General features: G+C 39.1%; 1 protein-coding gene across 1 annotated transcript in view; it reads right to left on the bottom strand.

The window, feature by feature from the left end:
* Positions 1-678: 678 nt before the first annotated feature.
* The window catches only part of CDH7 (cadherin 7), a 130,134-nt gene continuing 104,947 nt past the window's right edge, over positions 679-25,865 (bottom strand). The window contains exons 8-11 of the mRNA XM_062200303.1: positions 25,069-25,190; positions 24,306-24,423; positions 20,573-20,824; positions 679-1,172 (exon numbers count right to left, since the gene is read on the bottom strand). Coding sequence (XP_062056287.1) covers positions 679-1,172; positions 20,573-20,824; positions 24,306-24,423; positions 25,069-25,190 — 986 coding nt within the window. The remainder of the gene's footprint in view (positions 1,173-20,572; positions 20,825-24,305; positions 24,424-25,068; positions 25,191-25,865) is intronic.

Here is a 25,865-nt window from a genome sequence, read left to right as displayed (position 1 = left end):
GTGTCAAAAAAAAAGATATTCTCCTGTACAAATCAGAAGAGATAATAAAAACTGACGAATAGACAGCAACTTTTTTTTTTATCATACCTACACAAGCATCTGCAAAACTATTGTAAACTTTAAGGACTATTTCCCCGTTTTGTTTTGTTTTTTTTTATTTGGAACAGTTTATAACGTATTGACTAAAAACAATGGTCTGTATTGCCTTTCACCAAATTGTACTGGCTTTTATTGGGAGGCCTGCATTTGGGGAGGAAACTCAGAGAATGTATATATTTCTAAATAAAACATTTTTTTAGCTAGCCAACAGCAATAAAATCCGCTGGGTTCTCTAACATAGCAAGCTGGAAGCGTCGCTGTCAGTGACTTGTGTCCCGATTTGTGATGCACGAGAAGCTCCAAGGGTTTCCGGCGGCACACGCAGCTCCGCTCTCCGGACAGGCCCGGGGAGGCGCGCCCAGGGCGCCGCGGGCCCACAGACGCTAGGTGCCTCTGCAGGTATCCGGGAGTTGCTATCTACTCACAGACCACTGAGCATTTCTTTGTGTGGAAGCGAACACAAAAAGCCAAAGCCCTCCTCCTGCTCCGACGACGCTCAGAGTCTGCGGAAGGGACGCGTCCCCTCAGGCCGAACCTCAAGTTAGGCCCGAGGCCTGTGGCCAGCGCGCCGGGCCGGGGCTAGGAGCTGGCGCCGTCCCGGCCCGGGCCGTACATGTCCGCCAGCCGCTTGAAGCGCGGGCCCCAGTCACTGAGGTAGTCGTAGTTCTGCTCCGAGCTCGAGCTGACCGAGTCCAGGCTGCTGAGCGACCCGGCCACCGAGCCGCTGCCCTCGAAGGCGTAGGTCTGCAGGGAGTCGTAGGGCGGCGCGCCCGGGTCCACGTCCGCCTCCTTCAGCCGCTCCCAGATGAACTCCCGGAAGAGGACGCTGTCCGGGCCGGCCCTGAACGCCGGCCGGCTCAGCAGCTGCAGCTCGGGCGCCACGTCCCTGCGCGTCTTGGCGTCGCGGAGGGCGTGCAGGTTCCTCAGCGCCGCCATGTCGAAGGCCTCGGTGTCCTCCTCGCCGCCGCCCTCGTCGTCGTAGCGCACGATGTTCTCCCGGATGTCCCTCTCCTCGTCGAAGATGAGCGGCTCTTTCTTCCGTCTTCGCATGGTGACGATGAGCAGGATCAGCACTGCAAGAGGGAGACGGCACAGGGCGGTCAGGACCCGGGGCGGCGCGGCCCGGGCTGCGGGCCCGCACAGCTCCCCGGCCTTGGGGAAACCTGGATTCACAGCGACAGACGGGCTAAAAAACGGCTGAAATGGCTGTAAACGAGAAGCCTTCTACACCTCAAGAAACCTGTTTCCACACCTGCTCAGGATTGATGTCTCCCTCGAACCGCCCGAGTATCTGACAGAACAGATTGAAGGGCCAGTTCACAATAAATATCATTTCAAAGGCCTGGAACACAAAGGGGGTTTTTTTTTCTTTGAACTCCTTAATTGCTGGAAAGGCAAAGTGACATTTTCTAAGTGTTTTGTGTCTAATTTAACAAGCGCGATTTCAGAAGGAAATGGATTACAGCAATTGGTCAGGTTCTTTGAAGAAATGCCTGGTCCCTGTCTGCGAAACCCAACTGTTAAGTAAAATCCAGGTGATATATCAACAATAAATGATGCTGTATAATATACTGAGCCCCGCTGTCGGGCGTGAAAACTGAACTTGGCCTTTATGCCTACCTAGAGGCAGAACACAGGCTTTGAGACATTCAGCTTCAGCCACTGGTACATTTAAGAAATAAGTCACCCTTTTAACACTAGGATTTATTCTTCCTAGATCAAAACAAACAGTCAAATCAAGAAACTTGTAGCTGCATTGGGAAGCAAAGGAGAACAGCCATGGCAGTTCTTTTGACTGAAACACACTGAATACTCTCTGTATTTATTAGTGGATCCACAGGAATATGGAGACTGCTTTGGCCTTAAGCAACTCAGTGCTCCCTGAATTGGAAACACGTTAGATTTCATGAACCTTTGCATTGAGTGTGAGTGAAGTAGAAAAGGCACTTTAGATAGAATTCAACACTATATGAGTTATCTGCAGTTATCTATCTGTAAATAAAATACCTTTTAACAATTTTTATTGCATCAACGTAAGTTTTTTTTTCCTATAAAATCTAAAAGGATCAAAATATACACTAAGTGGATTGCTTTGGCATTTAGAATATATTAGAAAATAAAAATATGAAACCCGAATGGACCTCACTGTAGCACAGTGAGCTTGTATGAAGCGGGAGAGAAGTGCACTCAAGCCTCTACTTCTGTCTACTTTCAAAAACCAAAAAGCTAAATACTGACATTTAAATACAATGAATTTATTATACTCAGTGAAAAGTGTGAGCCTTCTTAAGTATTTCTCTTTTATCAACAGGAATGGGAGTGATGTAGAAATTTTTAAGGGAGATCTTTGGAAATAGTGATGAAAGCATATATATGTATGATGTACGTATGTACTGACACTTTCTATTCCTATTTGACCCTATTGTTCATCCTATAAGTTTTGCATTTTATGGAAAGCTTGCCATTTAGACATTCATTTCTATTTCTGGAGCCTTTCTGACCCCTTTCTCATGTTGCTGTGGCTCTTGTGAACCTCCTTCTTTTCTGTTCTTGCATGTGAATGCTCTCCACTGACTGCAATGCTCTCCACTGACTCTACCCTACTAGCAGGTGTTGCTGGCATGTCTTCCTGTTCTAAGTAGTCTGATACTCACCTTCCTCCCCTGCTAAGAGGATTGTCCCTTTTTGTCTTCTGGACTTCAACATGTCCACCAGTCCAAAGCCTGTGGTTCCCAAGATCCACACTAGAATGTTACCACAGCAGGGGCGTGGGCTTTGCTGTAGAGCAGGCCTTGGATAGAAGTCCACCTTTACCTCACATTGGCTGTGTGCTCCTGGGGCAAGTTAGTTCAGCTAACTTATCCTAGCTATACCTGATGGTAGCCAATGTCAGTGTTCACAGGGTTGATTATAAAGATAGACATGAGAATTACATAAGCAGTTAGCTGAATTCCAGAGGCTTTGATTTTGTGCAGCAAAGCAGTGTTCATGGTTCCTCTCCTGCCTGTCAAGAACATTACTTGTAAATTACATGATCATAGCACAGGAAAATATATTTGTATTTAGCCAAAGAAAAATAAGATAGGTAATAAGCAAAGTAGAAGGTATACCACATATATGGGTAAGTATGTGTATTAAAAATTAAATGAGACCCAGATATGGTGTGAAGGTGTGAAATGAAGTTCTGCACATGGGATTTAACATTTGAGCTTCACAACAATTCTCTGGAATAAGTCCTTTCTAATTTGACAGTTATCTTAGGCATATTAAAGAACATTATCTGTTTATGGCCAATGCAATTAAATGCAATGACAAACAAAGAGGTATACCCCACTTGTCTCTCTTGTGTGAGCTTACAACTTTCATAGAAGATAACTGAGGAACAAAGCCTATAATAAGAAGTGCTTGGAGAAACTACTTGCTCAAGGAAAGAAATATCAGTAAATTTTTTTTAATTTTATTTATTTATTTATTTATTTATTTTTGACAGGCAGAGTGGACAGTGAGAGAGAGAGACAGAAAGAAAGGTCTTCTTTTTCCGTTGGTTCACCCTCCAATGGCTGCTGTGGCCGGCGCGCTATGGCCGGCGCACTGTGCTGATCCGAAGCCAGGAGCCAGGTGCTTCTCCTGGTCTCCCATGCGGGTGCGGGGCCCAAGGACCTGGGCCATCCTCCACTGAACTCCTGGGCCACAGCAGAGAGCTGGACTGGAAGAGGAGCAACCAGGACAGAATCCAGCACCCCGACCGGGACTAGAACCCAGGGTGCTGGTGCCGCAGGCAGAGGATTAGCCTATTGAGCTATGGCAGCGAAGGCCATATCAGTAAGTTTTAAGAGACATCAGTGAATAAAATGATTATTTTAAATGTACATACAAATTTATTTTCTGAAACATTTCACACAGTGCCATAAATGTAAAAGAAATTACAGCAGAAAGAAAGTGGGACCCAGAAAACCTTGCTTAGTAAAAATCAGAGTAAAGCAGAGAGCAGAAGGGTGAGTATGAAAGAGAGTGGTGATTGGATGGAGTGGTTGAGGAAGGTAACAGAAAATGTTGCACATATTGGTCAGCACATTAAGGGGGAAATAACCAATTGAAAGACAAAGATGTGGGGCTGGCACTGTGGTGTAAAAGGCTAGGCTGAGCTCCAGTATCCCATATGGGCACTGGTTTGTGTCCAGGCTGCTCCACTTTCCAATCCAGCTCTGCTATGGCCTGGGAAAGCAATAGAGGATGGCCCAAGTGCTTTGGCCCGTGAACCCAGAAGGGAGATCCAGAAGCTCCTGGCTCCTGGCTTCATATCAGTCCAGCTCTGGCCATTGTAGTCATTTGGGGAGTGAACCAGCAGATGGAAGATCTTTCTCTCTGTCTCTCCCTCTCTGCCTGTAGCTCTACCTCTCAGATAAACAAATAAATAATAAAAAATGAAAGACAAAGATGTAAGAAATGGATGAGCTCAAGAGTAAGGGAATGAAAAGGCTGAGAACTAGATGTTCATTTACTCAAAGTCAACATCAAAGTAGGCATCACACTTCAAAATTCTCAACTGTTTTTTCATATATTGATTCTTATGTATATACATACATTATTTTTATTGCATTATAAATATACTTCATACTTTCACAAACTTGCCTTTTGACTTACAAGTCTTCAATAAAAAAGAAAACTAAGAGTACTGATGGATGCATTATCTACTGGTGTAACACACACAGAGGGTATTAATATATCATGGAGTTGTCCTCATTCCTCAATTTTGCTTGAAAAAAAAATGGGAAGTGTTTTTGCTTCCCAAAAAATGGGAAGCGTTTTCTATAGTTAGATAATTTAACATATCAATGACTTAGGGAATATTAATTTCGAACTTTTACATGACCACATATAAGATACATTTTAAACTTTACAGAACAAGTACTAACTGCTTTTCAGGGACTATGCAAATAATTCCTGTATGAACATGAATATTTCTGCCTAAGTAATCATGATATTTTACGTTTTATGAAATCTGATCATTTGTCTTCTCTGTCATATGAACACACATCCTTCTCAGTGGAGATGAAAGGAAATATTTTGATTAAAGTACATTCATGTGACAATATTGTGCTGGTTGTTCATGAATTTATATACTTATTTAATAAACATATGTTGGCCACTTATTATATATACTAAATATGATGACACAATGTTGCACAGAGAGAATGTACACATTTCTCATGGAACTTGTAATTCACTGAAAAAGATATCAACCAAAAATTTGAAAGCAGAGTTTTGATTATTTAAACAGAGGGAATTAAGCTATATATTCTGCAGGTGAGGAAGACTTAATGAGGGTAACTGGCGGCTCAGCGATAGAGAAGAACATTCTTGGCACACAGTGGGCAGAGGTTTGAGGCCAACAAGGATGGAGGCAAAGAAAGAGGTAGGAGGATAAAATTGAGGATGTAAGCATGGGCCAAAGTCTACAAGCTCAAGGACAAATGTGGTCTAAGGACTGCATGATATAATCATTCCAGGGGCATGTGTTTGCTGAAGTGGTTAAAGTTCCACTTGGAGACTCTACATCCCACATTGGACTGCCTGGTTTGAGTAGTCAATTTGCTGCCACCCATGTGGGAAACCAGGATTGATTTCTGGTCTCCCAGCTTCAGCGCCTCTCAGCCCTGGCTGATGTGAACATTTGATTGAACCAGATATGAAAGATCCCTCCCTTTTAAATAAAATAAAAATTAAAAAAGCAATCAATCAATCAATCACTCAAGATGAAAGAGAGGAAGAGAGAAAGTACATGTAGAAGAAATCAGAATGTTATCACTGCAGTAGAAGTATAATGCTTACCTAAAGTTCTGGTGTTTTAAAATTCAGTTTCATAGCATTCAATTTAAATTTTCCGAGTATCTGAGTATAGGAAACAGTGGTGGATGCTGGAAAAGTTGTATCAAGAGACATCCTACGTGTAAACTGCTCAAATGTTGGAGGACATATAGATGCAGATTAGTGTAAGTTGTGATAAATCAACTTAGGTACAGATGAGCATAGGTGAAAATAAACATGTCGCCCAGAACAGCATCATTCTCCCAAAACTGAGAGAAACAAAATGAAGCTGGAGAGAAATTATGTAAGTGCATGACACACAACAGTCTGTAAATTAGTGGACCCCTTTATTCTCAGCTTTACTGTGGTTTGGCAAACACATATCCAGACATTTAAATTGGAACCAGATTTTTACCAGATCACCTGAAAAGTGTTTCAGTCCTACAACAGTCAGCAGCCTCACCCTGCAGAGTAGTAATCACATATTTGTGTCTACAATTGGGAAGCCCTGCTTGCCAATGAGTTTCTTCTGTCATCACGTGATAGGTATTCTTTTTCTTTTTCTTTTTTCTTTTTTTTTTTTTTTTTGACAGGCAGAGTGGACAGTTGGGAGAGAGAGAGACAGAGAGAAAGGTCTTCCTTTTGCCATTGGTTCACCCTCCAATGGCCGCCATGACCGGCGCGCTGCGGCCGGCACATCGCGCTGATCCGAAGCTAGGAGCCAGGTGCTTCTCCTGGTCTCCCATGCAGGTGCAGGGCCCAAGCACTTGGGCCATCCTCCACTGCACTCCCGGGCCACAGCAGAGAGCTGGCCTGGAAGAGGGGCAACCGGGACAGAATCCGGCGCCCCGACCAGGACTAGAACCCGGTGTGCCGGTGCCATAGGGCAGAGGATTAGCCTATTGAGCCGCGTGCCGGCCACGTGCCGGGTATTCTTAAAGATGGCAGGCACCTTAGAAGGCATGACGATGTAATCTACAGACACTTGTAGCATGGTGCATGGTGCTCCGCTATTCTGGAGTTCAGTACCTCAAAGTCATCCTGAGTTCTCTGCTCTGGGTTTTCTATGCTTGGTACCACTCCTAAGTAAGACTGTGTATATTTTATTAAAGATATCAATGCATTTCGTTTTTATAACATATTCAAAATATTTAGTCTGGTATTCTCTTAAAGCCACTAAATAATGTGAAGTGCCATTAAATAGATCTTTCCCATCCTAATACTCTGAAAAATAGTTCTTAAAAAAATCTGATTTTAAGACTTTACAAGCTACTCTGTTAAATATCACTTTCTTAAGATTAAAGAATCATTTAGTTACTACTGCCACTGCTATAAAGTCTGAATTTCATTTATTCAACAATATTCTTTAATGAGCAACGATTTGCTAAAACTGTGAGCCCTTTAGGGCAGTGATTTTGTTCTCTATAGGTTTATTCTAAGCACAAGGAACAGCATGTAATAGAGAGTACATATTCAGTAAACATTTGTTGAATACATTAGGCAAGCACTGGCAGAGCACTGAGACCACATTAGAGATATGCAGATAGCCCCGGCTTCTAAGAAGCTCCACATCTGCACAGGCAAAAAAATCAGTTGACTGTTATATAATGAATTAAACTGCATAACAAAATATGCTAGAGAAATATATTTGAGAAACAACTGTTTTTACCCTGCTTGCACCTAAATTCTTCCTTTTCTTTTCTCAGTTCTCATAGGAGGGATGAACTCTGAGTGGTAACTTGAAGAATGTGTCAGATTTCGCCACACCACACTACATTTGCTATGGTGTCTATGAACAATTGTGGCTTCTTAATAGCCACAAAATAGCTGTGTAGATTTTCACTACCCAGTATGGTTGTCATTAGCCACATGTAGCTTTGAACACTTAAGACAGGAATATTCTGAACTGATATGTGCTGTAAAATGCACATAAATGTTGAAGATTTTTTTAAAACAAGGAAATGTTGCATTAACAATTATATTTGCTGCATGTTAAAATAATAATTTGTGGGTACTATGTTGAAAAACATAATATTTATTTCACTTGTTTATTTTTTACATTTGTAATGAAACCACTTGAAGGTTTAAAATTGCATTGGTGATTCACACAGTGACTCATAATAAATTTATTTTGCACAGTTAACCTAGATAAACAAAAATTTCAGAAAAAACTAGATAGAAATCTTAATTACATATGTTATAAGATATTCTTTCAAATTTTATTGTCAAATTACATATTGTACAGTGAACCAGCTATTAACTGTGATTATCAGTATACTTATAAAGTGAACTTGAAAAATAATCTAATATAAATGAGAAATACTCTAGCGGGTGTGTGTAGAAGTTCAATAATTCATAATAAATAATTATCCATATCAGTGTGCAAAAAGAACTGGATCTTTCAATAATTTTCTTTTTTTAATTCTTCACTATTCTTTGATCCTGTTGATTTACATAAAACTTATGAAAAATGTGCCACATTTTCTCTGTTGGGCACTAATTAAGTTTTGCTAATTTTCTTTTAATCTTGAATTGAATTCGAAGATTTTTGGATTTAGATCAGAAACAACCATAATGAAGATGCTTCCTATTCTCACTCCATTTCAATTTCAAACCCTCTCTTCTGTCCCCATGCACACAATTCTACCAGAGTTCAGCGCTCTCATCAAAAAATAGACCAATAAGTAGAAACAGTCTCCAGATATTTTCTAACCAATAATTTATCTTCATCTACACTAAATTTTGTTTAGTTTTTATTTTTTTGTAAAACTATCCTATCTCATGCTTGCACTTTCTTATACACTGAATGCATTTTAGCCACAGCAATCTATTTTCCCTGTTATTTACTGTATTAAGGATATCAAAAATATTAACATTCTTAGCCCTTTGCTTGCATGGCATATCTGTCCCATTTGATGTGGAACTCAGCATGGAAACTCAGTGTGGTCAGGTTTCTTGAACTCATTCAACAGAATATGATGGTGCTCCCTTCAGTCGGTTTCCATGAAAAATAGTTTTGCACTATCCTCTCAAACCAGTTTGTTCTGTGGCTACTCTTCTCTAAGAAATACTTAAAATAAATACTCTTCAGGCTCTATTTTTGTTTTGTTCCCTTTCCATCTCATGTAGTTCCTAGGTGAGCCCAATGAAACCCAAAATTTAATTGTTTCTTATATGGCAAAAGTTGATGCCTCTTACACCTCTAAATGCTGTGTCTACCTCTCTGGAGAATTAGATCATATTATGAATGACCTCTCACAATTTTATTGATAATAAAATATAGCTACTTTTAAGAATATAATAAATTATAAAAATGGCAGTTATTTTTACTGCTTATTACTGCTATTGCTTTTACTAATACAGCTTTCAATCCAAATTACTTCACTCAAATATCATTAGCTTCTAAGTTGAAACTCATACTATTCATCTAATTTTTTTTCATATTTTTGTTGTTCTCCCCAGTAAGGGAATACATACACTAGAAACTTCCAGGTAATCTTTGACTCCAACTTATCACTTTCTCTTTGTTTTCAACTCTTGTTCATCCCATATACCATTCAAACAATACTTGTATATTGTACCCCATGGAATGTTTATCAAATCCCTTCCATATATACATTTTCTCTGCTCATTTAAGATCCTTATCTGCTTTGCATCCCTGTTATTCCATTTGTTGAACATGTAAACTTAGACAAGGTATCATATCTCTTTCTGCCTCTGTTTCCTCCAAATAAAATGTAGACTGTTCCCTCCATCTAAAATGGAGACTGTAAGTTGTTACTTCATAGTGATCTTTTGAGTATCAACTGAATTTCTTTTTGTAAATTTGTTAAATGTACCTCCACATTGAAAGCACTGTCTTTTTGCTAAGTAATAATTCGTATTATGTGAACTCATACAACAAATTCTTGAATAACTCAATTCCTATTCCTTTGGTTCTTGTAGCAGTTGGAAAGTTATGGACCTGATGCACAAACAGAAATACAAGCTTTATTATGCACTCATATGTGATTATGATGATCTGATATTAATTTAGATGCATGTGATCTCCATTTTATCTGCTATATGGAAAGTAAATAACAGAGATACCATAAAATATACAGTAAAATACAGTAGGGCACGATAAATTATATTTGTGGATTATTCAGTATTTTTTTCATCTGTGTATCACGCTAGGATTTGCAAATATACTGTAGGGAGAAGTAAGAGATTATTATTTAAAAACTTTTATATTTTAGCTAAGAAAACAAGTATGTATTTTGAAATTTGATGAGCACTAGAAAGGAAATAAAGAATAATGAATGTAAAGGGAATCTAATTTATTTATGGTGATAAGGGAATTCCTTGGGAAGAGAAAAGATTGAAGCTGGAGAATACATGAAAATATGAGCTTGACAGGTTAAGGGGGTCAGAAAGAACATTTCATAAAAAGTGTGGTTTGAAAATGATGACAAGAAAGACCCTGCGACCCTTTCTGGTGAGTAACCAAATGATCAGAAAGCCTGGTATCTTAGAGTGTTGAGCTTGTGTTAAGAACAGGATTCAATTTGTGGACCATGGAAAAAATTTTGGCTCTGTGTAAGTACTTTTGATGCATATCAAATAATTCAAACGAAGACATGAAATAATTTATTCTTTAAAAAGAGAAATGATAGTCTGGTTGTGACCAGAAAAATGTATCATATAAAGTGACATCTGAGCTAAGAACTAAAGAAAGAGGAGACATCAACTTATCATTTTGTTTCAATCTATGTGCTGTGGAGTCAGGGTAACACCCAGATCCTCAGCAACAAAGACCAACATCCAAGCTGAACATATGGGTTCTATCTACTAATTATGCTCACAAAAGAAAAAAGTTTTGTAATTTATCTAATCCAAGTGAATGACTGAGATAAAGCAGATGTTGATATAACATTTTAAATTGGTAACAAAGTGTCCTTGACATTTCTACTTCGTATTTCCTCTATCTTTATTCATATAATCTGAATTGTAAGTTATTATATTATAAATCTATGGTCATTAACCTGAAAATATAATTTGAATGCTTTTAACCCTTGTCATATATATTTTACAGAAAAGTTAAAGAGATGGGCTGCATCTCAGAAACTATAGAAACAGAAAATGGGAAAAATCAAGATCTAATGGATAAACTTTTTATAGATAATAATAAAAATAAAATCAAATGCTATTTTCCATTAAGGGTACATTGAAATTATATGTTGGATTCTGCATGCATGGATAGCATACCTTCTATATGTCAGATCATTATTTTATGAGGTGCTATATATATAAAGATAGCATCATGCTTATTCCTGCCTCTGAGAGCAGGAGTCTACTAGAGAAAACAGAAAAAGGAACAGACTAATAAGTCAGTCAAGTTAAGGTATAATGCTCTAATACTATTCAACTCCGTGTATTATGGTGCCATTAGGAACAGCACTGAACTAGAACTCAGAAGCCAAGAAGTGAATTTTGCACTCACAAAGGAGTTAGACACTAACAAATTCTGGAAAGAGAAATTTCAGCCATAAAAAAGTAAGGTAGGTTAGGGCACATATGAACAAAGTGATGAGCTGAGAGAAATTAACACAGGCAATTTGACTCAAGTATACCCTGTGAGTAAAGAGAAATAAAGACCAATAAGGAGGAAGTAGTACAATCCTGGAGTTCCAGGGATTTTTGTCTGTAGACATTAAGGAGTCATGGAAATATTATTTTAAACTCAAGTGTGTCACAGTCGTATTTTCTTTAAAAGCCTTAGTCCGTATGATTTACTGATGGGTTGGCTGTGGTAGAGAATGCATCAGTCAGCATAATTCAGGACAGGAGAGGTGGATGCTTGACAAAATCAAGGGAAAGAAATGAAATGATTCAAGAACTCCCAAAGCAAAATTAACAGTAGTTGAGAGCTGATTTACTGTGAAGGATGGAACACAGAGAAGAAGGAGGTCTCACTGATTACACCCAGGAAAATATATTAAGGAAATAATTCTGAAAAAGAGGCAAAGATACAGGAAAATTGCTCAGGACTTGGTATTTCTTTTTGGATTTCTAACTTCAGTTGTCAATAGTACAGGAAATTCACATAGTTAGATCAGCAGTGAATGATCTGAAACAAAGATTTGCAATACATGTGAATAAAATAAATAATTCTTTCCATGTCTCAAGACAGGGGAAGTTTTATTTCCAGCTGAATATACTTTGCTTTCTCACAAAACAAATATCACAGATCTCTTTAAATGTGAGAGTTGGAATGGTTTAATCTGAATCTCATTTAAGACAGAAATACACTGTTGTTAAGTAAAATGACTATTTCATGAACAAAGACAATTTGTATATTATATTTTGGCAGTACTGAAATATAGCCTAAACTTAACAAAATTTTATGTGTGTTCTCTGGAGGTTGGAAGTAATTAGAGGGTCCTATTAATTAGACAGAGTTAACCAAAGCACTGATAAAAGTCACTGTGTGAAACAGATCAAAGATACTGCTGCCTCTAATTTGAAAATGTCTGGGTTGCAATAGCCACAGATCTATAGGCATTTCCCAGAGACACAGGGGTCTTTCATATTGGAAAACTTACATGTGAAAATACTTTCATCTGTAAGGAGCAAGATAGGTTAGAGACATCCAACAAAGCAGATGAGTCTGAGATCCTACCTGTGCTCATGTCCTCTGACACTCATTCACCCTATCACTTTCTACACATTTTGTCTAAGCTGTACGTTTTTCATACCAAAAGGGAATACAATAATAACACTGTGTAAGAATTTTGTTATATGAATACCACTTAAGCTATTATCTAAAACACAGTATGATCTTAGGAAACGCAAATCATGTTTGGTATGCTCATACTTGTTTGGAAAGAGGAACACATCTGTTCTCACACATTGGCTATGATTATCTCTAGGGCTGCTATGTGAAATATGTTCTATCATAAATCATGATGAGGATCAAGTTTTTGCGCAGTGCTACTATTTTTAGCAACTTACTAATATTCTTCAGTAATGTCCATTGTCACAATACCAGGAAAATATTTTTCTGTTGAATAAAATCATGAGTAGCTACAGTGATGGGTGGTGAAATGTAGTTTAGCATTTGGAAATCAGGGAAGAAAAGTGAAAATGTATGGCTGGTAAGTGACAAGGTGGCCATACAAAACATCTGGGTAGATTTGAGTTCCATGCACTGAACAGTGAGTTTCTACAAATACCTGATTAAACTGGAGTTTATGAAGCTGTGCCGACCTAATTAGGTACAGTTTTGTCAGAAGAGCAAAGAACTAGAAGAAATGCTATGGGATTTCAACTACTTAGAACTCGAGGCCTAGGGAGGGAAAAAGACAAATTTTAGTGAATTCAGTGGCAGCTTTCATGCACAGTGAAAATCTCCTTTGTGAATAATATAATCTAACCATAATATACTAAAAAATAGGGGGCGATATTTAATATTGGCATATATTTTAAGCCCCCAAATTGAAATTCTTTCCTTATTTGTTAAAAATCTGATGTCTCGGCCGGAGCCATGGCTTAACAGGCTAATCCTCCGCCTTGCGGCGCCGGCACACCGGGTTCTATTCCCGGTCGGGGCGCCAGATTCTATCCCGGTTGCCCCTCTTCCAGGCCAGCTCTCTGCTATGGCCCGGGAAGGCAGTGGAGGATGGCCCAAGTGCTTGGGCCCTGCACCCACATGGGAGACCAGGAGAAGCACCTGGCTCCTGGCTTCGGATCAGCGTGATGCGCCGGCCGTAGCGGCCATTGGAGGGTGAACCAACGGCAAAAAGGAAGACCTTTCTCTCTGTCTCTCTCTCTCTCACTATCCACTCTGCCTGTCAAAAAGAAAAAAAAAATCTGATGTCTCAGTCATTACTAGACTTTTTTAAGAAATGCTATTATTGTACTATAAAATAACTACATATCAATAAATCTGAACTTAATAAGATGTATAAATTGGTATTGGTGTTAGAGATGGGGAACATATTTTTCAAGCAAGAGAATACTAGAGCATCTTTCTATATGGTGATAGCATTTTCTGCATGAAAAAAATTTGAGGCAGCTGATTGGCCACTGTATCATGAAATCTGAATAATTCCCATTCAAGTATCATGATAAACAAAGGAAATTCCATGTTCTAACTTTTGGATAATCCCTTTCATTTAGAGAATCCAGGTGTAAGTTGTTAGAGAATTCAGGTGCAAGTAAGTTAGAGACGAAAGTGAGGGGGAAAGTGAGAGAACTCAGAGAAAAAGTTCACCCATAAAGTGAAAAGGATACAAATATAAGTGAAAACTTATAAATCTACCTTCAGATAACATGAATTTCAGATCTTGAGAAGGCACATCATGTGAATTTTTTTTGTATTTTAAGGTTTGGTGCCTTGTGATTTAATCTAAAAATAGTGGTTGAGAAGAAGAAAACCAATAACCATATTAACTAGCCTCTTTCTTCTTATATGAGTTCTTATAAATCCTGAAGCACCTCAACCTGTTTCCCCCTCTGAAAGGCACAGAGATTAGGACTAGAGTTGATTTCTTGGATGTCTCAGTTTTCTACAAACTTCATTGCATCCCCTTTTGTTAGGTTACAAGAAGCTTTAATTTGTCAAATCAATGGAACAAAATTTGAAATGTAGGGGCCAGTGTTGTGGTGCAGTTCCATGCCATACTCTGATGCCTACTTAGCTCTTTGCTAACAGGTCTGAGAAGACAGCAGATGAAGGTCCAACTGCGGGGGCCTCTACCACCTGTGTGGGAGACAAAGATTAGAGTTCCTAGTTCCTGGCTTCTGGTTACCCCAGCCCCAGCTCTTATGGCCATTTGGGGAATGAATCAACAGATGGAAGATTATCTCTCACTCGACCTCCCAGTTCCTGCCCCCCACCCACACACATTGCTCTTCTTTTCGAATAAATAAACACATCTTTAAAAAAGTTGACATGTGGAAAATTATTTGATTTTGTTAAGAATCCCAAGCCAAGGAGCTTCACTGAACTCAATTCTCAAGTTCTCCCCTAACCCCACCTCTTCACCTTGCTCTCTTCTGGCAATATTTGATTAGAAGGTTTGAATCAGATAGCTAATGTTTAGACATAAGACTCACATCATTTTTGAGGCAGTATGAAAAATTGATTTTTTTAAGATTTCTTTATGGATTTGAAAGGCAGAGTGGCAGAGAGAGAAAGGTCTTCCATCCACTGGTTCACTCCCCAGATGGCAAAAGCTGTACTGATCTGAAGCCAGGAGCCAGGAACTTCCTATGGGTCTCCCATGCAGGTGCAGGGGCCCAAGGACTTGGGCCATCTTCTACTGCTTTTGCAGGCCACAGCAGAGAGCTGTATTAGAAGTGGAGCAGTCAGGACTTGAACCGGCCCCCATATGGGATGCAGGCTCTGCAGGCGATGGCTTTACCATCTATGCCACAGCGCCTGCCCCAGGAATGGGTCGTTTGTGCACTAGAAATCAAATATGAGTTAGGCTGTGTACCTAATCTGTATCCTCTGTGAATATTCAATTCCATGGGCTTTAGTACCTCTCATGTGAAAAATCCAGAATGAACAAAGACTCAAAAGAGACCAAAGAGTCCTGATTATTTGCTTCTAACTATTTAGGAAATAAGATACATAGACCACAATTCTGAGCTATTATGCTGGCATTTGAACATACTTATTATTCACAGAGCCACTATAAAAACAAAAGCAGCAGGTGGCCCCTGGTTCCAAACTATATTTCAATAAAATACAATTTTGTTGGATTTATGTTTTTTTTAATAATTGTGGAAAGTTTTAAACAATGAATAAAATATAAAGGTTAAAAACTTGATCCTTAGAAATGAGACATTCTTAATTTGTTGTTTCACTAAGTGCTATATTTAAATTTAACAGAGAAAGTAATTATTTAGATTTTGACAAAATTTCCCAAACCTGTATACACACACACACGCCCCTTCATACATGTGATATCCAAGAATTACATCTAGAGAAATGCTGCATTAGTAACATTCAACCATACATAACCTGAATCTTAAGTAATGAGAACCATAAAGCAACCTAACCTAAATTGCTAGGAACACCAAAGTCACATGTGAGAGAATTTAGTGCAAGTGAAACCAGCTTCATCTCTAAGACAGCTTTGAAAAATAAAAAAAATTAAAAGTTTTAAAAAATTGAGAGATTCTAAGATGGCAGAACAAGGAACAACGTACTGCATTAGGCTAGGGATAAAAAGCAAAAAATAAAAATAAAAAACAAGTGTGAAAAGTCAAGGGAGAATTAGAGAGAAAACCACAGTGGAAATTCTACAGGGGAAGAGGAGCACCATGGACCTGAATGGAAGGAGCAGATGCACAGCACAAACAGACACAACACACTAAGGAACCGAGAGCCAGAGTAGAAGGCAGCTTGGAGACGGAGATGAGATCAAACTCCATCAGCCCATGATGATATAGCAGGAGGGAGAGTGTGTAGTGTGAATCTAGCCTGGAGCCCTAGGGGCTAGCAAGTACCCATGGACCCAGTGGAAGTAAAAGGCGCACATTCCTCACCCACCCTCCCCACAACAGCTCCAAGCATCTAGATGAGAGGGTGGACACCATTTTGGGTTTGGGCAGCAGATACAGAAGCCCTTGTGTGCAGACACAGCAACTAGCTGAGACAGGATATCATCTTCTTGGCAGTACTGGTGGCAGTGGCAGGGAGAGGGTAACATCTGGCCAATGGCTTTTGTGTATATGTGTGATCCAGAGATTCTGGCAGAGGGAAAAATCTGTGGTTCCCACTGACTTTGAGGCTAGCTGAGAGGATAGATGGTAGCTGGGCACCCACATAGGACTGAGAGGCACTCCCAGCCTCCCAACATACCACAGGCTCCAGGGCTCCAGCTACCTCGGCAGAGCACCTATGAACAGCTGGCTAAGGGAACATTTGCCTCTTTGTGGATCAGATAGGATGGCAGGGGAGATAGGAACATTTGCACCCAGTGACTGTGGGAAACTTGTGTACTGCAAGGACTTGGGGTATAGCTGGGTCTCTGGGCAGTCACTGTGTGCAGCTCTACCAGGATGCCTATTTTCACCATTGCTATTCAAAATAGTCCTGGGAGTTTTAGCCAGAGCCATTAGGCAAGAAAAATAAATCAAAGCGATACAAATTGGAAAAAAGGAAGTCAAATTATCCCTATTTGCAGATGACATGATTCTATATATAGGGGATCCAAAAGACTCCACTGAAAGATTATTGAAACTCATAAAAGAGTTTGATAAAGTGGCAGTATATAAAATTAACAGACAAAAGTCAATAGCCTTTTATACACATACGATGCCATGGCTGAAAAATAACTTTTAAAATCAAAAAAATTCACAATAGCTAAAAAGAATTAAATAGCTTGGAAATAATTTAACCAAGGATGTCAAAGATCTCTATGATGAAAATTACAAAACACCAAAGAAAGAAATAGAAGAGTGCATTACAAAATGGAAAAACCTTCCATGTTCATGGATTGGAAGAATCAACATCATCAAAATGTCCATACTACCAAAAGCAATTTCAGATTCAGTGTGATCCCAATCAAAATACCAACAACATTTTTTCAGATATAGAAAAAATGATGCTAAAGTTCACATGGAAACAGAAGAGACTCTGAATAACTAAAGAAATCTTATACAACAAAAACAAAGAGATATCCCAATACCAGATCTAAAGACATAGTACAGGGAAGTTATAATCAAAACAGCCTAGTACTGACATAAAATAAGACACGTAGACAAGTGGAACAGAAGAAAAACTCTAGGAAACAGTCTACAAATCTATAACCAACTTATTTTTGACAAAGGAGCTAAAATCAAGCTTTGGAGCAAGGAGTCTCTTCAACAACTGGTGCTGAGGAAAATGGATCTCCATGTGCAGAAAGATGAACTAGACCCTTACCTTACGCCTTACACAAAAACCCACTCAAAATGGATGAAAGACCTAAATCTATGACCCAGTACCATCAAATTACTTGAGAACACTGGGGAAACCATGCAAGGCGCTGGCATATGCAAAGACTTTTGGAAAAGATCCCAGCAATATACGCAATAAACTAGACAAATGGGATTACATCAAACTGAGAAGCTTCTGCACTACGAAAGAAATGCTAAGCCATGTGTAGAGGCAACCCACAGAATGGGAGAAAACATTTGCAATCTATGTAACTGATAAAGGGTTAATATCCAGAATCTATAAAGAGCTAAGTAATTAAACAACAAAACAATCCAGTTAAGTAATGGGCAAAGGACTCAAAGAGGCATTTTTCAAAAGAGGAAATTCAAATGGCCAACAGGCACTTGAAGAAATGCTCAGGATCACTAAGCATCAAGAAATACAAAGCAAAACCACAATGAAGTTTCACCCACCCATCAGACTGACTCTCAGAAATCAACAACAAATGCCGGCATGGATGTGGGGAAAAAGGTACCCTAATCCACTGTTGGTGGGAATGTAAACTGGTGCAGCTGCTGGGGAAAACAGAATGGTAATGATACTTTAGGAATCTGAATATAGACCTAAGATGACCCAGCCACCCCACTCCTGGGAATTTACTCAAACCAAAAGAAATCAGCATATGAAAGAGTTATCTGTACTCCCGTATTCACTGCTGCTCAACTGACAATAGCTAAGTTATGGAATCTGTACAGATGTCTATTCCCTGAAGACTGGATAAAGAAATTATGGTATATATACTCTATGGAGTACTACTCATCTGTAAAAAAACAAATAAAATCCTGTCTTTTGCAACAAAATGGATGCAACTGAAAACCATTATGCTTAGTAAACAAGCCAGACTCAAAAAGACAGATGTTATATGTTTTCCCTTGATTTATTTGATCAGTTTAAGTTCTTGAGTACTAATTTCTATTATTCTAAGATCACTGTCAATACGTTAGCTACTAGGTGTATGCTTTGTTAATAGAGCGTGAATTTTTGCATCATCAAAAACACTTAAAATTTCTGAATGTTCATTATTTGGGAGATATAGTGTACCTTATATAACTTATCTCATTTAATTTTCCCAATAACCTTACAATGCTAATTCTATAAATTTTCAGCTTTAAATTAAAAAGATGTCTACAAAGGAATTTATACTCCTCTGAAGAAGAACTAGGGCATTTTGAAGGCATAAATAAAAGCTGGGCTTACCTATCACCACAAATATACTTTTTAAACTTTATACAATACTACCTCCTTCTGTAAATGTGCTTTTTATAAAAATCTGTTCTAAATGGATTTCTTAATTCAATTAACACCCCAGAAAACACATAGAACAGTCTCAGGTGCAACATTAAGTGTCGGTTTCCTTGTAATAGGAAGTTACATGGAAGGATAATATTGCTCTGGAATAAACCCATTACCCTGTGGCCACACTGGACGTCCCAATTTTTAAAAGGTTGCTGTAGAATCTTACAAAACTATACCTTTGGGGGCCAGCGCTATGGTGTAGTGGGTAGGGCCACCGACTGCAGTGCCAGCATCCCATATGGGCGCCGGTTCAAGACCTGGCTGCTGCTCCACTTCTGATCCAGCTCTCTGCTATGGCCTGGGAAAGCAGTGCAAGATAGCCCCCAAGTGCTTGGGCCCCTGCACCCACGTGGGAGACCCAAAAGAAGCTCCTGTTTCCTGGCTTCAGATCAGCTCAGCTCTGGCTGTTGTGACCATCTGAGGAGTGAACCAGCAGATGGAAACCACCCCCCCCCCCCCCCCGCTTTTCCTTCTCTCTATGTAACTCTTTCAAGTAAAATAAATAAATCTTAGAAAAACAAAAAAAACCATAAACCCATAAACCCATACCTTTAGTGTGAATTATAAACCTAATCTTGTAAAAGAGCAATCAAGGAAAAGAACAATAAATATGTTGATACTTCCCCAGGAGTTACTGCATTTACATTGCTGAAGAAGAAAACTTTTAAATTTGTAATATTCTAAGAAAGCCACCTTAAATATTTCTCCAAAAGTGTAGGATATAAAATCAAACTTTCTTAAAGAAGTATATTATCAGAACAATATAGACAAAATTCTCTGTAGAGTATTCTAAAGTGAAGAGCTGGAATGGAGAAAGTTTAAAACAAAGCCATTTATCTTTGCTATTGATTTAAATAAATGAATTAATATTTCCTGTCAGTTGTACTTTACTATACCACTGGAAACTATGACCAGGTTTTCGTTGTTTCTTAGTGAAAACAACATCCAGTAAATATTTGCAAATGTTCTCTAGAAGACCTTTTAAAGACAAAAAGATTTTTCTCTTTAATCATCTGACAGTAGAGTGACAGAGTAAGACAAAGAGGTCTTTCATCTGCTGGTTCACTCCTAAAATGGCTCCAACAGCTAGGGATGAGCCAACCTGAAGCTAGGAACCTGGAATTCTTTCTTCGTCTCCCCCATATATGGCAGGGGCCTAAGAACTTGGACCTCCTTCTGCTGGCTTCTCAGAGCATTAGCAGGGAGTTGACCACAAGTAGAGCAGCAGCACTCTGTACAGGATGCCAGCATCACCCATGGCACCTGCACACGCTGTGTCACAATTCCAGTCACCAAAAAGATAACTGACAGAATGGAGAAGAAAACAGGGGCGTCGTGAGGCATAGCTGCTGTTGTGACTGTTCATAAAGACTCAGCACTGGAAATAACACTTACCCAGCAACGTCAAGACACAGGCAAGTATTGCTATCAGGGCTCCTGTACTCAGGCCAGCAGGCAAGACGTAGGCCTCCGCGTTACAAGTCTGAGCTATGCCATCAGCATCACAGTCACAGACTCGAATGGTGAGGGTGTTGGTGCTGCTGAGGGAAGGGGACCCACTGTCCACAATGAAGATTGGCAGATAGTAAACGGACTGCTCCTGTCTCCGGAAGCCATTCCTCCTGGTTAGTATTGAGGCTGTGTTGTCTAGGATAAAGAAAACAAGTCTATAACATAAGATTTCCAACGGAGTCGGTTGTCCCGAACTTTATTTAACTCACTCCATTTACTTTGATTCCTTAATTAGGGAAAGTTATAACTTTACAGATCTTTTTATTAAAAAATTCTCTTTGAATCAGTTTCAACAGAGACATACTCCTTAATACATTTTAAGATACTTACATCACTCTGCACAATTATGACCAAAGCAGCAGTTATAAAATAAAACATGAAAACATTTATGAATTGTTAATTACAACTTTGTAAAAACTACATATAGGATACCAATTTTACTCAAATTTGAAACATATGCTTCTAGAAAGGAGAGTAAATACTAGCAAGCTAAATATATTTTCAGCATCATCACAGAGAATAGATGAAACTTCCAATCTAAACTTTCTGTCAAAAGTTCCAAGCTCAGTACAGCAAAATATAAGACAAGACACTTCAGCTTTATTTACATTGAGCCAAACATATTAACCCTGCAATGACCTAACTGGACAATGCACATGTACTCATGTGTTGAAACATCACATGGTACCCCACAAATATTTATAATTTCATATGTATGTTAATTTTTAAAAAATAAATTTAGTATGCAAAGCTACTCAGAAAAGGAATTTGTACAGTTTAAAACAATTCCAGGGGTATGAACTGTGATGTAGTGAGTTGGGTAAGCTGACAACTGTGTGGCACTGGTATCCCAAATGGGTGCCAGTTCAAGTTGTGGTTAATCCACTTCTGGCCCAGCTGTCGGCTAATGCTCTTGGAAAAGCAGCAAATGATGGCCCAAGTGCTTGGGCCTCTGTCATCCTTGTGGGAGATCTGATGTAATTCCTGACAACTGGCTTTGGCCTAGCCCAGCCCTGGGCATTGTGGCCACCTTGGGAGTGAACCAGCAGATGGAAGATCTCTCTGTGTCTCTCCCTCTCTCTAACTCTGACTTTCAAAATAAATACATAGGTATTTTTAAAATTCTATATTGTTATTTTTAGAAATTATAACCACAGGTATGCAAACATTGTATCAGTAACAAAACAAGTCACTCCTGTTTAATTTATATCAATATTCTATTTCATTTAAATACTTACAGTCATTATGAAACTTTAAAAAGCAATCAATAATTCTATAACTTAAGTGGGATGTCTGTTTCAGAATCACATTTTTTTTATATCTGTTGGTGCTTTTTCCACCTAAATGTCTTAACCAATTAGATAATTTATAAGATTTGAAACTTATAGCAAGTAATGAAAATATAAAGGAAAGGAAGAAAATCTGGGCCATAGTTTCATGAGAATATATCTGTTATCTTTCTAAACAGTCAAATTTTATATTTATCCAATGTTAATCTGAAAGAATTAGCAGTGCTCTAATGAAGGACCTAGTTGAAATTCATTCTGTCTCAAACAGCACAAAACAGCAAGCTCACACAGAACTTCAAAAAATGCATTGCTTGTCATTACAGTAGGGATAGAAATAAAACTGATTGGTGCCGGATTCTGTCCCGGTTGCTCCTCTTCCAGGCCAGCTCTCTGCTGTGGCCAGGGAGTGCAGTGGAGGATGGCCCAAGTGCTTGGGCCCTGCACCCGCATGGGAGACCAGGAGAAGCACCTGGCTCCTGGCTTTAGATGGGCGCAGCGCACCGGCTATAGCGGCCATTTAGGGGGTGAACCAATGGAAGGAAAACCTTTCTCTCTGTCTCTCTCTCTCTCACTGTCTAACTCTGCCTGTTTAAAAAAAAAAAAAAAGTTTGATCTTCAGATTCCAAGTGGTGGGATTTTTTATAAACTGATCTTTTGCTGGAAAACTTATACATGCAAAAGGTATTCACTGAAAAACTAAGCATGCATTGTTGAAGAATGTTGTGTTGAGTACACACCTATCAACGCACAGGTTCATGCCACCACTAGCTCAGTTGACATATATTTCTATGATTCAATAGAAAAAGTTTCACAAGATATTGATGTGTAATCTCCCGTGGTTGACATCAAAATCAACTCCCCCCCCACACACACACACAAATACACAGAATTGAGGAGCAGAAGCTGTAAGTCCATCAGAAGATAACTCAGTATTCAGAAAAGAGTTTACAATATGCACAAAGTGCTTTATTTGCTCCCTAAGACAGAAGACAAAATAAGAATTGTCACTGTATTTGGATACTTTCTATCTCTGTTTTCTTGAGCTTGGCTGTGGCTGTGTGAATATAAATACAGACATTGCGGCACACATCTGCTCAGCAGCCCTGGTGGCGCCGGTTGTGACTGAGGGGCCATGTATTCATCCTTCCTGTGAAAGTCATCCAGGCCCCAGTCTCCGTCCTGACCAGATGAAGCCCAGTGCCGAGAATAACGCTTTCCGTCTATGATTAAGTGAGAGAGTTTGGGATTGCCCGCATAGGAAATGTTCTTCTTTTTATAGTACTGAAGGGAATAGATAGCGTGCTCTTTAAATGGAGAATGGAATCAGGAGAAAATTATTGTTTTCAGATTAGTTTTTGAGGCCAGAGTTGGATTTGCTGCTCTAAAGGAGGTTTTGGCCTCAGGCAAAAGTCCTCAAAATACCCATCTTCTGAAACCAAGTCTTTTTAGACAGGCCAGTATTTGACTGGAATATCTATTACTGCAATTTCCCCTGAAACCAAGCTTACATAATCAGCCTAAATGAAAGGAAGAACTACATCTTCCATACTGTTTGGAGATATTATTCTCCCTTTATACCACGTTCAAATACAGTTGTCTGCTGAAATAAGTATCCTGAATAGAAATTCAAAATTAGACAAAAAAGAACAGGTTCTTATGCTTTCTCTATAATTCTTGTAATTGTCACTGCATATCTACTAAGTGAAACCAGAATCTATTCACACGTTTGTGTAAAGATAGTTTGTTCGTGACACTTGGGAAACTGCTAAGAGCAGTTACCTTTGAAGTATAGAAATGTGATTTGACAGGAGAAAGATTTATTATCTTTAATTTTATAATTCTCAGTATCATAAATATATTATGACTATTATTTGGTTTCCTTTTTTTGCAAAATATAAAAATATTTTATGTTATTGAAAGTATTAAATTAAAAATTAAAAATGCATAAAGTCCAATTTTTTCGGAGTGTCTCAAGTTTTATCTATGCAACATAAGCCTTATTAAGGTATTAAGCTGGCCGTCAACATATTTGGTTCTTTGCAATAAAGAATTTGGTATAAAAATAAGGACCCAAGTGTCCAGAAGAAAAGAAAGAAATAGATCTAAATTTCACCATTTGGCTTTAGGCCTAAAGTGATCTAGATAACAGGTCTTCCTTCATGACAGCAAATCCATGGATAAAAATTACTTGAGGGGCCAACTTCCCTTTAATTAATGTCCTTGGCTGCTCAAAAAAATCCATAATCAGCATTTCTGTGGGAGAACAAGGGTGTGCTCTGGTGAGGCTGTACTTGCTGCCGTCACCAATGACAGTAGCGGTACCTTACCTTTGTTATCTTTGAGTGTAAAATTGTGGTTATTTGTTGCTTCGGTTGTTAAGCTGAAGTAGAACTGGTGCCCACTGGCTGGCTCATCCTTGTCAACGGCACTGACTTTCTGGATTACCTAGGAAAGGAGCACACACAACAGGGAAGCACGCCTTGATTTTCTGAGGCCAAGACAGAACAACTGCACACCCTCTAATAAATTCCAAATTTCTGAATGAGTGGGGCCAGAAAGGGTCAGGTGGAGTAAAATGAACCCAATCTAAAAGAAGGCTGTATGGAACATCATGTCCTTCTAGAATTTTACGTTTGAATTTACTTTTGTGAACCTGGGAAATAAGCCATGCCAATTGATTAGACACCCCGGCACACATCACAAGGTGTTGCACACCATGGGTGAACCAACCAAAATGAGCCTGAACTGCACTTAATTCTTAGACTGTCAAGGCACTTAACCCCTGCTGTGTAAGAGGGAGCAGCCCACTAAACCTTAATGCTCTGTGTTTCCCTTACAAGGAGTGGGAGCCCTCAGCCATCAGGCTGCTTTTACAGTGTTTACCTTTTCTTCCCTAGGAGTTTTTGTCACCCAATTAAACCAGACTCTGCAAGTTCCTTTAATATTAGTTTATGCTACACATCAAAGTGTTGGTTTTGCTGAAACAAGCTGATTACATTTTATCTGAAAGCTGGAAGAATTTCAAAGACAAGTGCTGCTGGATATTTTTAAAGTCACAGAACGGTAGTACAGTGTTTGAAAGCCTCTTACCTGTCCTGGCTGGGCATTTTCACAGACGGTGGTCTCATAGTCCATGGCAAATTCGGGGGCGTTGTCATTTATGTCGAGAATGGTGATGGCCACATAGCCTCTTCCCACTTGAGATGGGTTCTCTAATGAATAAGATAATGCATTACTTACTCTGATAGCAAAGCTGTTGTTCCGCTGCCATTTTACTCAGGAGACAATTAGAATCAAGAAATCAGGTTTGCCTCTCTAAAGCAAACTCAGAATAAAGCCATAAAGTATCTTATGAAATCCAGAACCACAGCACTGTATGCCTCAAAGGAAGCTACAGATATATGTACTGTATGTATCTTTCTACATATGTATGCATATATACATGTTTAAATGTATGTTTATGGATATATTGTGCATAGAAATGAATCTATGGATAGACGTATAAGCATCTTCAAAGAATTTGTGAAAAATGTGTATTATGAATCTACATACACATTTCAAAGTTTTTTTTTCCCCCTCAATACTTATTATTTACTTTGAAAGAGTTACAGAGATAAAGAAGGAGAGAGAGGTCTTCCATCCACTGGTTTACTTCCCAGATGGCCTTAATGGCCAGATCTGGGGTAGGCTGAACCAGGAGGAGCCAGGAGCTTCATCCAGTTCTCCCTCATGGGTTGCAGGGATCAAAACATTTGGGCCATCATCCAGTGCTGTCCTGGGTGCACAGCAGTGAGCTAGATCTGAAGTATAACAGCTGGGACATGAAGTGGAGCCCATATGGGATGCTAGCATCACAAACAGCAGAATTACCTCCTAAATCACAATGT

Source organism: Lepus europaeus, chromosome 9 (genome assembly GCF_033115175.1).
Source record: "Lepus europaeus isolate LE1 chromosome 9, mLepTim1.pri, whole genome shotgun sequence".
Lineage (NCBI taxonomy): Eukaryota > Metazoa > Chordata > Mammalia > Lagomorpha > Leporidae > Lepus > Lepus europaeus.
Note: the sequence above shows the minus strand (reverse complement) of the source record. Positions and strands in the feature narration are given on the sequence as shown.